The 17,238-nt window shown below is 42.7% G+C and overlaps 1 protein-coding gene across 1 annotated transcript in view; it reads left to right on the top strand.

Moving 5' to 3' along the window:
• Positions 1-8,459: 8,459 nt before the first annotated feature.
• Positions 8,460-17,238, top strand: part of LOC115777044 (sodium channel protein type 4 subunit alpha B-like) — a 40,958-nt gene continuing 32,179 nt past the window's right edge. Inside the window, exons 1-4 of the mRNA XM_030724860.1 lie at positions 8,460-8,591; positions 8,670-8,807; positions 10,567-10,685; positions 10,775-10,864. Coding sequence (XP_030580720.1) covers positions 8,460-8,591; positions 8,670-8,807; positions 10,567-10,685; positions 10,775-10,864 — 479 coding nt within the window. The remainder of the gene's footprint in view (positions 8,592-8,669; positions 8,808-10,566; positions 10,686-10,774; positions 10,865-17,238) is intronic.

Raw genomic sequence — 17,238 nt, 5'->3', positions numbered from 1 at the left:
CATTGTCATGTCATGTTGACACTCATGCTGTAAGACATTGCTGTCATTTTGTGTGTGAAACTTCACAAAACAGTTCTTGTATGCTGTAAAACAGAGGTGCACATTACATTTTATACACATTGCTTTGGTGTTCCTTTGCACCCAGGAACTCTCCATCTTTCTTTGTGCACTGAGAGTGGCAGTGGTAGGTGCTCACCTCGCAACCAGAGGGTTGCTGGTTCGAGTCCCCATCTGAGCACATGCTGTGAAGACACTTAACCCACATTGCCTAAGTGTCAATGTGGTTGTGTGGTGTGGTGTGGTTTGGTTGGAGAGGCCGTAGGTTCAAATTGGCAGCCGTGCTTCCAATTTGCACCTACGGCAAATTGGAAGCATGGTGGTGGAAGGCTACTAATGTAGCCTTCCACCACCAAGTATGATTGAGGTGTGAATCAATAGTGCATGAAATTGTAAAGCATCTTTGAATATCTTTAAAAGTTCTATATAAGTCTAATTCATTATTTGTTCTCACATATTGTTGGCCATTGTGATGAACTGTCCAAGTGGATAGATACCATGCTTAGAAATGAGGCCATGGGCCCCTGCTACTTCCTCTTCTCCTCATACTTTTGAGATATCCCATCTCTGGTTTGCCCTCTCTTGCTTTTCTGTTTTTGATTTGGACAGACTTTGCACAGAATTGCACACACTTTGTGAAGTTTGGGATTTGAATCCATACACGTGCATGCGGTCACTTTTTGTCATCCCATTCTCAGTGCAGTCCAGTCTGTAAAGCAGCCAGTATGTCACCACTGCCATGTATATCAAAGTAAAGGCAGTGGTACCACCTTTTTTGAGTGTTTAGGTTACCTTACCTTACCTAAGGTACCCTAAGCCCAAGCCTATAAGTCTCCCTCTAGAAGTACCCCTTACTGCACAACGTTGCCCTGAGGCAACGAAAAGAAAAACTGAATTTCTGAAAATACAAAAATAAAAAAAAATTCAAAAAACCTGACAATATCCCTCTCTACAACTTCATAAACACTCCTGTATTTTTTAAATTTAGGAGTTATGTCATTTTAAATGATTACTAGGGCAATTATTCTTACCTTCTCTTCACACCATGTGCTGCTTGGACAATGTGTCAGGAAAGGATGTCCTGCCTACAAATCATGCTGGATAGTGACTCCAACATGTTATTGCACTGAAATGTAATCCTTTTTAAAACATTCTGATTGGTTTGCATCATTTAAGTTCACATGTACTGGGCATGGGGCTTAAAAAAACTTTCTGTTGCCCCAGGGCAACGCTGTGCTGTAGAAGGTTAACTGGTGCCCATGAAGCTTGAAAAGAAGCGACTGGACTTCTTTCAAGAAGCTTAAGAAGTCCAGTACCCTTTTTTTCAAGCTCTAGAGACTACTATAACCTGAATAACTGAGAACTTACACAGACAACTGGTGTGTTTCATCTGGCTTCATGGATAGCTAAAGCTGAGTATCATCTGCATAGCAATGAAAATGTATTCTATGCCTTCTGATAATACTGCCCAAGCAAAGCATGTATAATGTAAATAGAATTGGTCCTAGTACAGAACTCTGTGGGACTCCATAATTACCCTTAGTGTGTGAAGAAGACTCCCCATTTATGTGAACAAATTGGAGTCTGTTAGTTAATTATGATTCAAACCACTGCAGCGTAGTACCTTTAATACCTATGGCATGCTCTAATCTCTGTAACAATCAGAATTGGATGCTGCACTGAGGTCTAGCAGGACAAGCACAGAGATGAGTCCATTGTCAGAGGCCATAAAATCATTTGTACCCTTCACCAATTAAGGTGAAGGTTAGCCAGAGATGGGAGACAAGAAGTAGTACAGGTTTCTATACTGTGATGAATTCTGAAACCTCACTCAAACTCTTCAAATAAACCATTCTTCTGCAGATGATCGGTTAGCTGTTTTACTAAGACAGCTTGGTCAAGAGATGGCTTTTTAAGTAATGGTTTAATTACTGCCACCGTGAAAGCCTGAGTAGTGTTGTAGGATTGGGGTCTAGTAGACAAGTTGATGGCTTGGTGTCATGGTCCGGGGTCCATGTGACCCTGTGTGTTTTTGTTTTGGCTTCATTTGTCTTGGTGTATTACCTTTTGTTGTAGCCTTGGTTGAGATTTTGGGTTTTTTGTATTTTGTTTTTGTTCTTTTGTGCCTTCTGCCAATAAAGCACTTTTAGTTTAGCTCTGTCTCCCATGTCCTGCATTTGGGTCCACCCCTGCCAGCACTCAGCCCCAACTGTGACACTTGGAGGAAGTAACTATTGAAATTAATTCAGAAAGATCCAACACAGAGAGTCTAAATAAATATCAGTAGTTCTGAAAGTAACTGTACATAATGAACCATCTGTAAGATGGTTATGAACAACTTTTTCTTTCTCTAATGGTTAAAATTTGTGAAGAAATTCATGAAGTGATTACTTACTAAAGTTAAAGGAATACTCAGCTCAGCTGAGTTATGATTCTTTGCCAGTCTGGCTACAGTGCTGAAAAGAAACCTGGGGTTGTTCTTATTTTCTTCAATTAGTGACGAATAGTAAGATGTCCTAGCTTTACTGAGGGCTTTAAAAATGCTCTTTCCAGGTTAAATGAAGAGCTTCTAAATTAGTGAGACATCATTTCCTTTCCAGCTTACGAGCTAGCTGCTTCAAGATATGTATTTGTGAGTTATACCAGGCAGTCAAGCACTTATAAAGTTTAGGTGTTTAGGTGTAAGTTCAATAAGCAAGATCTAAAATAACTTATCCGCATTCTTTCCCTGGTGTTTGGCCCTTTCTCTTGTGTCATGTCCACTTTCCCACACCATCAAACTCAATACTGACCTCATCTCTCCCAGTACAATAATTTTTCTGCCCGCCTTCCTTGAGCTAATCTGCCTCCACTCAGCGTGCTTTATATTTAACTGGTTATCTGTCATTATACCTTCCAGATTAATTTTTACAAACCACCACCTCCCCTTCACCACCCAAAAGCTCCTTCCAAGCCTTTATCTTGGTCTCTACCACTAGACTCCAGGAGGTCCTGCCTAATTCCTATGTCTACTGGGATTCCCTTAATACAACAACTAATTGTATTATGAAAAAATCTTGTTCATTTTCTCCTAATGAGCTCTCCTTATTGAACTGAGGCTTTCTTTTTCAGTGGAGCCACAGTGTCCAGAGTCATACATGGTGATGATGAAAATTATTTGAGATAATTTCCCAATTACCTATAAAGCCGACATCATTTTTTCAACACCACCCAGAGAGCAATTTAAGGAGAACAGGCAGCTAAATATCCTCATCTGACTTAGGACGTTATTTTTGGCAAAGTTACACATCGATTTAATATTAACTTTAGTGACCTCCAATTGGCATAACTGGGTGTCATTGTGAATTATTTTATAAAATTTTATAAAATCTAGATTTATCTTCAGCCAGTGGTTTCAGATTCCCTTCTATGTTGCCCACATTTCTCTGGAAGTCAATCAACAGTGGTTGCTGGTGTCTCTAGTTTCACGATATATTCTTCTACTCTCTAGCTTCTCTAGTGGTGTGATAATATAAGGGTCTGAGGTAGATGATAGATTTAATCTAACATAACTGCCTTTTCTCAGTATTAGTGACAGTAGCTTAAAATGGGAGTAGCTTAAAATGGTCACTGCGAATGCAATGTTAAATGGTCATTCATGCTGTCTTGCGGTGAATCAACACATTAATGTCTGTCAGACTGTGTTTGGCGCCAGCTATCACCAGTACAAGAGGCTGAATGACATGTCAGTGATGGGCACACACTAATAAACACACACACACATATAAACACATACACCTTCAAGTTAAATCAGAGGACGCAGCTTCAGAAGCTAGAACAGTAAGCCTTGTTTTCTGCCATTATCAGAGTTTCTGTAGTCATGTTTTATCTGATGCATGCTTTGTACATTTTCAGGTATGTGTGGTCATGCGTGTGTGTGTGTGTGTGTGTGTGTGTGTGTGTGTGTGTTCTTAATATTATTACCACATTACCATCATAATTTGTCATCTTTGTTAAAACTAATAGCAGAGAAAGTGTGCATGCATGCGTATGTGCGTGCATGCATGCATGTGGCTCTATTTAGCTTCCTGTAGTCTAATATTTGTGGGAACCAGCAGAGTCACTAAGCTGACAGATGAGCTGAGAGACAGGCTGACAGTTTCTCAAAGAGCTGTTGAGTCTTATTTACTCAATCAGCCATGTGATCAATAGTGGTCATTAACATTCATTATTGATTGTCATCTCTGATAGATGTGTAGTAACATACACACAGCTAAAATAAAAGCAGTAAAATTTGTGCAACAGCAGCAACGTTTTCTCTCTGATGACTGATCTGAGCTTTGAACTTCATACTGAGATTTACAAACATCATCATGGAAACAACTCAGGTGCTTTTAAGGCGAACTCTTCATCTGTATTTAGTTTTTTAAAAAAGAGAAAATATTTTTACAAATCTAACAATGACAGGACATTTAGAAAGGCACAACTCTTTTTTTTTTGGTCAAAATAAAGCACCAAAATATTGAGCTGGAAGGATGCTTAGATTAGTCTGAGAAGACTTTGGGGGGGGGGGGGGCAGAGAGGGGTGAAGAGGGGCTGAAAGAAAACCATGTAGAAACACTGAGAGGAATGTGTGTGTGTGTGTGTGTGTGTGTGTGTGTGTGTGCGTGTGTGTGTGTGTGTGTGTGTGTGTGTGTTGGAATGAGCCAGGTCATCGTACTCACTGTAATTTTACACCCAAGGGTCAAAATGATGACTCCCAACAGCTGCTGCTGCCATAGCAACGCAAGGGTGGGGTCAACCCCAGCAATTCTGAAGACATGATAGGCGCAAGTGTATTGAGACGCTGCATCCAATTCGCTAACAGACTTCAGTTTAAATGTTGTAGTTTTGATTCAGTTTTCTTTATAATAACCATCTGGCAGCAGGAAGCTTTACTGTAAGGTAAAGACTAAAATATTGGAAAAAATGAACAGTTAACCTTCTGTGAGCAGCACTCTTGGCAAATTTGCTAAATCTTCCATCGGAAACCTTGGTGTAACCTTTGATTCTGCGTTCTCTTTACAACCCCTGGCAAAAATTATGGAATCACTGAGGATGTTCCTTCAGTTGTTTAATTTTGTAGAAAAAAAGCAGATCACAGACATGACAAAAAACTAAAGGCATTTGTTGGGGATTATTTTTTACTCAGTGAATACAGGACATATGTTTAAAGGTAAACTTCCAGTAAATTAATTAATAAACAGTGGATCAACCAAATAATAAACAATTAAATAATACAGACAGAGAGCAACAGATCAGAAAGTAGTAGACTAACTTCTCTCTTTCAGTGCACCTTATCTCGAGGTCCAGCCACAGAACGTACAATTAGAACATCGCCAATGTCACCATGTTCTGTCATTAATCTGGACAAGATTTCTCTGTGTTGATTAAATTAGAACATCAGGAAGAAGATGTGCCTATGACTGAGAGGAATCTGAGTCATGAAAAACCAGCCAGAAACAAGACTGAATGATGAAGGTCAACTCATAGCGCCCAGAGATTGTTTATGCTTAGATAACAAGAGCATAAAAATGTTTTGGTTAGACAGGAACACGGGCTCAGAGAGAGAGAGCACACACACAGGCTGTCTCCTCTGAGTCCCCACATGCATGTGTACTTTTTCTGATCCTTTAATATATTAAATGTTTTACTTTTTTAATTAAAGTGTTTCAGGTGTCTTCCTTCACAAAAAACCTGTTTACCTGAAACATTTCAAATGGCAACTTTTTGGCTTTAAGAAACACTAAAAGAAATCAAGAAAAATAATTGTGGTAGCCAGTAACAGATTGTTAGAACAAGCACAGGGAATTAATTATGAAATCACTCAATTCTGAGGAAAAAATTATGGATTCATGAAAAACAAACAAACAAAATAACACTCCAACACATCACTAGTACTTTGTTGCACCACCTCTCGCTTTTATAACTGCTTGCCGTCTCTGAGGCATTGACTTAATGAGTGACAAACAGTACTCTTCATCAATCTGGCTCCATCTTTCTCTGATTGCTGTTGCCAGATCAGCTTTGCAGGTTGGAGCCATGTCATGGACCATTTTCTTTAACTTCCACCACAGATTTTCAATTGGATTGAGATCTGGACTGTTTGCAGGCCATGACATTGACCTTATGTGTCTTTCTGCAAGGAATGTTTTCACAGTTTTTGCTCTATGGCAAGATGCATTATCATCTTGAAAAATGATTTCATCATCCCCAAACATCCTTTTGATAGTTGGGATAAGAAAAGTGTCCAGAATGTCAATGTAAACCTGTGCATTTATTGAAGTTGTAATTACAGCCATCTCCCCAGTGCCTTTACCTGACATGCAGCGCCATATCATCAATGACTGTGGAAATTTACATGTTTTCTTCAGACAGTCATCTGCATAAAGCTCATCACCTTGCCCAATGCAGATTCGAGATTCATCACTGAATATGACTTTCATCCAGTCATCTTCAGCTTTTCACATACAGAAAAGCTAAAAGAAAGCCATCACTAACACCTAAACAGACAAAAGCAAGGTTACAGTGGGCTAAGGAAAGGCAATCGTGGACAGTGGATGACTGGATGAAAGTCATATTCAGTGATGAATCTCGAATCTGATGACTTTCATCCAGTCATCCACTGTCCACGATTGCCTTTCCTTAGCCCACTGTAACCTTGCTTTTGTCTGTTTAGGTGTTAGTGATGGCTTTCTTTTAGCTTTTCTGTATGTAAATCCCACTTCCTTTAGGCGGTTTCTTACAGTTCGGTTACAGACATTGACTCCAGTTTCCTCCCATTTGTTTCGTTGTACATTTTCTGTTTTCAAGGCATATTGCTTTAAGTTTTCTGTCTTGATGCTTTGAGGTCTTCCTTGGTCTACCAGTATGCTTGCCTTTAACCACCTTCCCATGTTGTTTGTACTTCATCCAGGTTTTAGACACAGCTGTCTGTGAACAACCAACATCTTGTGCAACACTGCGTGATGATTTACCCTCTTTGAGGAGTTTGATAATCCTCTCCTTTGTTTCAATTGACATCTCTGGTGTTGGAGCCATGATTCATGTCAGTCCACTTGTTGCAACAACTCTCCAAGGTGTGATCACTCCTTTTTACGAGCAGATGCAAGTGTTAGTGTTTGTAATGAGAATTTGCAGGGTGATTCCATAATTTATTCCCTGCGCTTGTTCTAACAATCTAACTGTTACTGGCTACCACAATTATTTTTCTTGATTTCTTTTAGTGTTTCTTAAAGCCAGAAAGTTGCCATTTGAAAGGCCTTTAGTTTTTTTGTCATGTCTGTGATGTGCTTTTTTTCTACGAATTTAAACAACTGAAGGAACATCCTCAGAGACTGGTGATTCCATAATTTTTGCCAGGGGTTGTAGATAGCCATGTCAAATCTCTAGTTCACTCTTGTTTCTATCATTTACGGAACCTTGCTAAGTTAAGTCCCATTGTGTCACTTTCTGAACTTGAGATTACTATCCATGCATTCATTTCCTCAAGTCTGGATTATTGTAACACTCTGTTTACTTGTCTTAGCAAAAACTCCCTGGAGTGTCTCCAGGTTGTTCAGAATGCTGCTGCGAGGCTTCTGACAAAATCTTCTAAATATTCTCACGCTACATGGTTACTCATCCAGCTACACTGGCTCCCCATTACTTTCAGAGTCCAGTTTAAGATTCTGGTCCTTACTTATAGAAGTCTTCATGGTCAAGCCCCAACTTATATCAGTGAACCCTTGCATCCATACATTCCCTCCAGGTCTCTGAGGTCATGTGATAAAGGCCTACTGGCTGTACATCACACAAGGCTGAAAATTAAAGGTGATAGAGCTTTTGCAACAGTAGCTCCCCGACTCTGGAACTCTGTCCCCTTGTGTATAGGAACTGCAGATTCGGTGGTATCTTTTAAAAAACAGCTAAAAACTCATCTTTTTAGGCTTGCGTTTGGTTAGATTATTGTTATTTATTTATTTATTTATTTTTATTTAATTTAATTTTATATGTATGCATATATTTTGTCCTCCTTATTCCAATTGTAATTTGTTCTAATGTTGTTTCTAATGTTGTGAAGCACTTTGTGATCTATGTCTTGAGAGGTGCTATATAAATAAAATTTTACTTACTTACTTACTTAAAGACAGCGGGAAAAGAGAACGCCCTTAGAATCACAATCACATAATTTCAAACTATCACTGGGCCATTTGATTGAATCTTCTAATCATAGAAAAAATCACATTTCTTTAGCCATTGTTTTGATTGTTTTTTTAAATTAATAATTAAAAAAAAAAAAATTAACTGTGACATCAGTGTACTCATGTCTGATAAAAGGGTTTTTCTCGTCCCTACAGGGGAAGGCACCTGGGGGAGTTCAGGAGGTTCTGCATTATGCCAACATGGCATCTCTTCTGCCCCCTGTTGGTTCTGAGATTTTCAAACGATTCACACCAGCATCACTGGAGGAAATCCAACGACGCCATGAAGCTGAAGAAAAGGAACATCAGATAAGGAAAGAGAACAATATTGAGGTATAAAATATATTGATTGCTAAGAATGAGTAAGTAATACACTGACAACATATAATCAATACTCTGTCTGTCTCACAGATTGCAGAGGAAGATCTTCCTAAACCAGTTAGTGACCTGGAGGCTGGGAAACCCCTTCCCCTTATATATGGAGACCCACCTCCTGAGTTTCTCAACACCCCATTGGAGGATCTGGATCCTTTCTACCAATCACAGAAGGTATTTTTGTTTAAAAAAAATATACTCATCAGCCAGTCTCAATAGCCGGGGATCGGTTCGCTGGGGCCTCCGCCCGACACACACTGCACCCAACCCCTATGACGCCTCCTGCAGGTGGTGGGCCTACAGGAGCTAAAGCCATGGTCCTTGGCCGTAAAAGGGTGGAGAGCCCTCTCCGGCTCAGGGACAAGTTCCTGCCCCAAGTGGAGGAGTTCAAGTATCTCGGGGTCTTGTTCACGAGTGATGGGAGAAGGGAGCGGGAGATCGACAGACAGATTGGGGCTGCTTCTGCAGCGGACGCTGCACCGGCCTGTCATCGTGAAGAGGGAGCTTAGTTTAAAAGGGTTGATTTACCGGTCGAGCTACGTTCTAAACCTCACCTATGGTCACGAGCTTTGGGTAGTGACCGAAAGAATATGATCGCAAATATAAGCAGTAGAAATGAGTTTCCTTCGAAGGGTGGCTGACCTCTCCCTTAGAGATAAGGTGAGGAGTGCGGCCATCTGGAAGGGGCTCAGAGTAGAGCCACTGCTTCTCCACATCGAAAGGAGCCAGTTGAGGTGGCTCGGGCATCTGATTGGGATGCCTCCTGGCCGCCTCTTGGGTGAGGTGTTCTGGGCATGTCCCACTGGGAGTAGGCCCCGTGGTAGACCCAGGACACGCTGGGGAGATTATATCTCTCAGTGGGCCCGGATAAGTGGAAGAGAATGGATGGATGGATGGATGGATGGATGGATGGATGGATGGATGGAGATGCTCATCCGTATTCAGACGACCTAAATGAGTGGATGGATCAGATTTAAGAGACTTCCATCCTGGTTGTGGAACACTAAACCAGCTCTTTATCCTCTCAAGGATATTCAAGGATATGTGGGAGTTTGTCCTACTTGTGTTTTGTAGACTTAGAGAAGATATCTGACTGCATTGCGCAGCGGGGTGCTTTGCGAGTATGGGGTATTGAGCCCATTCCTATGGGCTGTTCAGTCCTTGTATGACCACAGTGAGAGCTTGGTCCATATTGTTGGCAATAAGCCAGACTAATTCTTGGTAGGTGTTGAGCTTTGCCATGGCTGCACTTTATTGAGTCTGTTCATAACTTCATGTACAGAATTTTAGGTACAATCGAGAAGTGGAGGGTGTCAGGCTTGGTGATCTCAGGATCTTGTCTCTGCTTTTGAGAACATTGTTCTCAGCCAGAAAAAGATGGAGTGCCCACTAAGGGTTAGGAGGAGTTTCTTCCTTCATCAACATCAACAGCATCAGCATTGAAATTACACTGTACTCGCCTGTTGTGGTAAGGAGAGAGCTGATCATGATTATTGGTTAATCTATTTTCCCAACCTCACCTATGACCATGATCTGTCGGTAATGACATAAAAAGTGATTGCAGACACCAGCAGCAGAAATGAGCTTTTTCTGTTTGGGTTCAGCTTTAAGAGGAATCTACAGAGGAAGCAGTCCACTGTTCGCACATCACCTTGTTGCTGATGATCAGTGCTGCCCCTGAGACCTGAACCCAAATAAGATTAAGGCTAGGTGGGGAGGGCGATGGCTTCATGATGGATTTGCATCAGAAATTAGATCAGATTTTATATTTGCTCATTTATTTTACCATTTCTTTCTGTTCTGCTCTCAGATCATAAAGATTCACTTAAACGCAAACAAAACTTTACTCTTATGAAGGTTTCATACAGACACCAGACCTGCAAACACCTGTCTGCCTGTCACCTCTCTCTGATCTGTCTCTCTCTCTCTGCAGACCTTCATTGTGCTCAGTAAAGGAAACATCATCTACAGGTTTAATGCTGAGCCTGCCTGTTACCTCCTGAGTCCATTCAACCCACTGAGGACCTTAGCCATCAAGATCCTCATTCATTCATATCCTTTATGATGTCACACTGTACCTGTATGATGTCACACTGACTTTATGATGACACAGATCACAATTTTTTTCTTACAAACAAAACATTATTCAGTCTGTTCATCATGGTGACGATTCTGAGCAATTGTGTCTTTATGACAATGAGCAACCCTCCAGCATGGAGCAAGACAGTCGAGTGAGTCCACACACACACACACACACACACACACACACACACACACCAGTGTTAAGTTTGTTGATGAACTATTTTTGTTATAGTTTTCGTTAACCATTTTTTCATGATGAAAAAATGCTTGGCAGGGACAACATCCAATCAGAACTGATTTAAATTTGTGACAGGGCAGGAAAAATTAGGAAAACATCCAATCAAACACACAGTTGCACAAATTTTATCTAAACTGGGAAGGCCACACTAGCCTATGAATTTTGCAGGCAAACCAGGCCTGCTCAATATTTTATTGTTATTGTAACCCTTTGAGAATGTAGCAGTCCAGGACTAAATTATCTATTGGTTTGATTCATTGCCAAAGTATACACAACTAGGGTCACTTCTCTTAGATCCATAGAAGATTGGTGGTGGCAACTGCTAAAATTCCAAAGGAAAACCCTCTAACCACAACAAACTACAATCAGTGTTCTTAGTTAAGAATGCAGTTTTATTTTTAAGAATTTAACAACAGGTCATATGTTTAGCAAGGGTCATTAAGATAAGATAAGATAAGATAAGATAGTGTTTATTTGTCACATACACAGTTATACATAGTACAATGCACAGTGAAATGTATTTTGTACCTGCAACCATATATATACACACACAAATAAATAAGAAGAATAAAAATAAAAATAAGTAATTCACACTATACTCTATATACTATACACACCTTTACATGGAATTATAGATTATAATATTTACATTGTGCAATAATAGTCCAGTTAGGGCTCAGTGTTGAGCAGACGGATGGCTTGTGGGTTAAAAACTCTTCTTCAGACTTTCAGTCTTAGCCCTCAGGCAGCGGTAATGCCGGCCTGATGGGAGCAGGGAGAAGAGAGAGTGTCCGGGGTGGCTGGGCTGTTTTAGGATCTTCATGGCCCTCAGCCTGCACTGCTTGGTGTAAATGTCCTGCAGGTTGGGGAGGGTGGTTCTGATGGTCCGTTCGGCTGAACGAACCACCCTTTTTAGAGCCATGAAGTCCTGCTTAGTGCAGTTTCCCATCCAGGTGGTGATGCTCCCACGCATGATGCTCTCGATGGTGCAGGTGTAAAAGTTCCTGAGCACCTTGAGTGGGAGCTTGAAGTCTCTCAGCCGCCTGAGGAGGTAGAGATGCTGTCTGGCCTTCTTCACAGTGATGTTAATGTGATGAGTCCAGGACAGGTCCTGTGAGATGGTCACTCCCAGGTATTTGAAAGTGTTCACTCTTTCCACCTCTTCCTGCTGAAGTCCACAATCAGTTCCTTCGTTTTGCTGACGTTGAGCAGGAACTGACTTTAAATATACATTGGCAGACCAACAAAACAATAATTCCATTCCCTCAGTTTCCCTTGATACCATTCCTATAATGTCCACTGAACACAATGTCCATGTCAGTTTTGCACTTAAAGTCCACTTGTGTCAGGGTATTTAGGGTAGAGTTCAGTTACTCCTAATTTTTCCCGATGCATCAGTTATTTATGGAATCAATTGTTTATGGAATAAGTCCTGACCCAAAGAAATGTAGCAAATAAAATATGTTAGATCTTAGGTAAAATAAGGGAAAATTAACAAATCCTCTGAGAAAGGGAAAAAAAGGAAAATCCTTTCTCATCCTACCACCCTCCTGGGAACAGTTGGCCATGGTATGAAATGTCCTGGGTAGAGATCTCCAGCATCCAGTCCTCAGGCATCCCAGCTCAGTCCTTAGAAGCAGTTTCTATCAGTAAAAAAGCCAGCCAGGAAATTCTTCATAACTTAATACACCCTTAGTGGCATTTACATATTACTGGATCAACTATATGGTTTCTGTGCTTCCAAAATGACAAGTAAATTTCTCAATTGCTAAGTTCCACAGCCGTTCTGCTTTCCCGACAATGGGAAAAAAATGTTTTCTCACTCTGTAGAGGAGAGGTACCATGTGCAACTAAAATAGTGCTTTCATGGAACATGGGAAAAACAAAACTTATCGAGCAATGATACATTCACTGGAAAGACCCATATAATGGCAAAAAACAACCTGGGTTACACTCTCCCCCTCTAAACGGCATGAGTCCCTTTATGTGCGGTTGACTCACTAGGGTACTGCGAAAGTGGAACCATGGATTTTGAGAATGCAACACCTAGTGTTTGGAAGAAAGATCTGATGGCCAAAGTCAATGGCTCGCCCAATTCGTCATAAGTAAATTTCCGTGGTGGGTGTCTTTCTCCACACTACCTCTCTAGTACTGCCACCAGCTTCAGTTTCTACCTGACTTACTACCGGTTCTGGTGTAGGAGGCTCTGCATCAGGTGGAATGGGTGCCAGGTCGGGTTCTGGAATGTCAATAAGAACATGGTCTGGGGACTTGGGGTCCAAATGTGCCAGCTCAACACTACTCGTACTAGAGACTTCATGTTGTCTGTCTTGGTAGGTATGCAAAAGCCAGGTACAGATGTTTGAGGCATCACACTGGTGTCAGGAGCTGGTGCAATTGGAGGGACATTTCTGAGTGACTGGGATCTGAGATCTTGGAGGAATCACTTCTGTTTGAATGTAGGGGCTTCTTGTGATGACTTGTGGCTCCCTTTTGCCAGTAAACATTTCCTCCTCACCATTCAGTTCATCTTCATCACTGTATGCTCCTTCATTTTCATTTGCCTCAGCACTGTTTGTTGTACTCCTGGTCCTTGATTTCCTTGGATTTCAATTTTGGGGCTTAGATTCAGTCTGGTCTCTCACAGGTAGGAACCCACAAGGGAGGAGCAAATCCCTATAAAGGGTGCAGTTTGGACCATCCACATTTTCAGGTCTGACAACATAAATGAGAATATCTTTAATGCGTTTTACAACAATGTGAACATTTTGTTCCCAGCGGTTACCCTATCATTGGCAAACAGTTCAGCAGCTCTGACCTTCTTGGCAAAGTGTGCTTTGTTTTTTCACCCATCTTTCTTGAATGTTCAGATGCCAGGGCGTAACTTTCTTGGAGAGTTTGATGAAGTTTTTGAATATAGTTGGAGTAGGATTTGTGACTGCGTTTGCCTGGGTGAGTACCGAAAGCAAGATCAATTGAAAGCCTTGGCTGTCTGCTGAACATTCAATTCAATTCAATTCAATTTTATTTATATAGCGCCAAATCACAAAAAAACAGTTGCCTCAAGGCAAAAAGAAAGATCGTTTGTAACCTTCACTAATGCTGTTTCTGTCATGGTCCTGGGCTGGTGGACCAGTGTTTTGAGTTTCTTTTGGTTAGCTCTGTTTTGTTGTACTTTTCTGGGTTGTGTTTAGTTTGAGTTTAGTTTTCTCAGTTTGTTTCTTTGTGTATTGTCTGATCCCCTTTGTCAAGTTTTCTGTGTTAGATCTGCTTGTGTTCTGTTGGTCACTTCCTGTTTTATTTTGGTAGTCTCATGCTTCTTGTGTGTTGTGTTCATTTTTGCTTCCTATATTAAGTTCATTCATTTCACCTGTTTGGCCCCGCTGTTACCACTCACCCCTCGTTCCCGCTGCGTATTTAAAGTCTCAGTGTTGTTTAGTTCTTTGTTCAGGTCCTGGTCAGTTTTACGTCTAGGTAAATGTCTTTTCATGATCCTGGGCCATGTGCCCAGTATTTTGTCTTTAGTTCTTTTGGTTTCTGTTTTCATTGAGCTCTTATGTTTTCCAGTTTGTATTGGGTTTTGTTCATTCATATAAGTTCCTGTCTTATTTTGGTACTGTCTGATTTGTAGTGTAGTGTGCTATCCTTCCTGTGTCTCCCTCCCAGGTGCTCCTAATCCCCTCGTTACCTAGTGTGTTTATATTGTCTGTGTTCCAGTCAGTCTTTGTCGCATCATTGTCATTGGTGCTCGTCCTGCGGTTTTCAGTCAGTTTTTCAGTCCGTCCGTCAGTCAGTTTCAGTTTGCTCCCTTTGTGTGTCTGCAACCCTGTCTCCAGCATTAAAGCTGTGTTTTGAGTTTACTCCCATGTCTCTGGTGTCTGCTTAGAGGTCCTCACTACTGGCAACCACATCAGTTCATGACAGAATGACGCAACCATAATGGACCTCACGGACACGGACTCGTACAGCGGCACCCGCCTGGCTCTGGGAGGACCAGCATACTGGAATGGTCCTCGGAGAAGCCGCTCAGCTCCCCTGGCTAAGCCGCAGAAATTCAGAGTGGGTGAGCTTACCCTCGCTTAAGCTAGTCATTCACCTGCTGCTCCGCGCGCCAGTCCTTCCTCTCCAGTGCAGACTACGCGGTCTCGGAGGAAAAAGAGTTCCCAGCAGTGACGGAGGGAATTTTCTCCGGAGCCGGCTCCCGGATTAACACCGGAGGAATCATTTTCCCGGTTCCAGGGATATAGGGGTCCCTGGCCACCCAGCTCACTCGCTTCACCGCCGCGTCAGCCTGTCTCGGAGGGTGGGCAGCTGGGTTCCCAGCAACAGTGGAGAGGCTCATCTCCGGCACCGTGCGCTATAAAGCCATCACCGTTTTTCTCACAGCCCACTGACACAGTGAGTAATCCTGCATTTGCCTCTATCAATAATGAAGGGTCTGCTCACGAGGCACGTGTCTTGAAGATATTAGCGCTTTAGTGACAAAGCTATGCGATCAAATGCTTAAGAGGCCCTTGGATTTGTATAGAAGAGCCATTGAACGTAGACTGAACATACTGGTGTCTGAAAATTCCTGGCTTCTGGACTCTTTGCCTGCCATCATTAAGGACTTTGTTATGAAAATAACACATTTTGAGACACTTGACTCCTCTAAACCTCAGGAAGAGGCTGTTCTGAACAAACAGGCCACTGTAGAAATTTTGTGCTTGCTCATAGGGGGGTCGTTTTGACTGTTGGGTTTTCTCTGTATTATTGTAGGGTCTTTACCCACAATACAAAGCGCCTTGAGGCAACTGTTTGTTGGGATTTGGTGCTATATAAATTGAATTGAATTGAAATTGTGTTTAGAGACTTTACCCCAGCAAAGACTGGCCCCTGAGAGACACTCAGCTCCTGCACCCATTCTGTTCCCTCGGGTGGGGACGGCTAGGGATCAGTCCATCCCTGGACCCAAACCTGTCTCTCGGGTGTGGGTGCAGCGCCTATTCAGCCACTGTCCCCGTCGCCTGCAGCAGCGCCTCTTCAGCCACTGTCCCCGTCCCTGCTTCAGTCTTTGTCGCCTGCAGCCGAGCATCCTCCACAGTCTTCAGCTGCTGCAGCAGTCTACCAGCTTCTGCTGCCACAGCTCGCTGCTGCAGGTCCCAAGCCACAGCTACGCTCCACAGTGTCCCTGTCACAGTCAGCTGGAACTGCAGCAGCTCCTCAGTCAGCTGTAGCTCCAGCCCCTGTCTACTCTCAGTCAGCTCCTGTAGCTCTCCCTTGATCCACAGTTGCCACTTTCCCACCGCCGAGGTTCCGGAGCCGGCGCAAGTTCCCGTGCCGATCCCAATGAACGCTTAAGAACGGGCCTGCGTTCCCACCGCGTTTCTGTGAACTGCTCCTTTACGTATGAGCGTGGGCGGGTCCTCGTCTGGACACGGAAGCCGAAGGTCACAAACGTGGGAGAACACGCTCTCCTTTCTTGTGCTGCAAATACGTTTTAGGGTCCAAACCAAACTACTGCAGCATCTCTGTGCAGCACAGAGGTAAACACAGACAGCGATTAGAGCAAGACGACAAGTACGTACTTTGTGTCCTTTTATCTGTGATATGAACCGATACAAAGCAGCAAGTTCAGCCTTAGAGCCCAACCTAATTCACAGCCATGAAAATCGCTTCGCTTTTCTCATGTAATACACATGTAATATGGTAGAAAACTTGATGTTGAGTCGGCAGAGTCACGCCCCTCTGCCGCTTTCGGCACGGGTTCCTGGTTCCAGACCAGCTAGTTTGCGGGGCCGGAATTGAACCCGTTTTTCGGCCGAGCACCGAGTGCTTCGGCGGTGGAAAACCCGCCTAACGGTTCAATTCACGGCTCCGGCTCCGGAACCCTGTTGGTGGGAAAGAGGCTAGTGTCAGCTGTTTCCCTACCCTCTTAGTCAGTTCCCTCTGCTTTAGCTTCAGTTCCACCAGTGTCTTCTTCAGTTAGCTCCTTAACCCCCTTGGTTCCTCCAGTCAGTTCAGTTTTGGTCTCCTCATTTCAGTGTCTTCATCTTCAGTCTCAGCCCCCTCAGTTCCTGTCTCAGTCCCTTCAGTTTTGGTCCCAGTCCCCTCAGCTCCTGCTCCCTCTGTAGGGAGGCCTCCTGCCTCGCCTTGTCGTCGCCACTGCGGTTGACCCCAGAACTGTTTAGCTTTTTGTTTTGCTTTGATCCTTGAGTTTTTCGCTGTGGACTGTTCCCAGCTTTGTGCTGCCGCCTTTGACCAGTCTATTGAGAATGGATCTAATAAAATATTGATGGTTTGGAG

Source organism: Archocentrus centrarchus, unplaced genomic scaffold (genome assembly GCF_007364275.1).
Source record: "Archocentrus centrarchus isolate MPI-CPG fArcCen1 unplaced genomic scaffold, fArcCen1 scaffold_42_ctg1, whole genome shotgun sequence".
NCBI lineage: Eukaryota > Metazoa > Chordata > Actinopteri > Cichliformes > Cichlidae > Archocentrus > Archocentrus centrarchus.
Note: the sequence above shows the minus strand (reverse complement) of the source record. Positions and strands in the feature narration are given on the sequence as shown.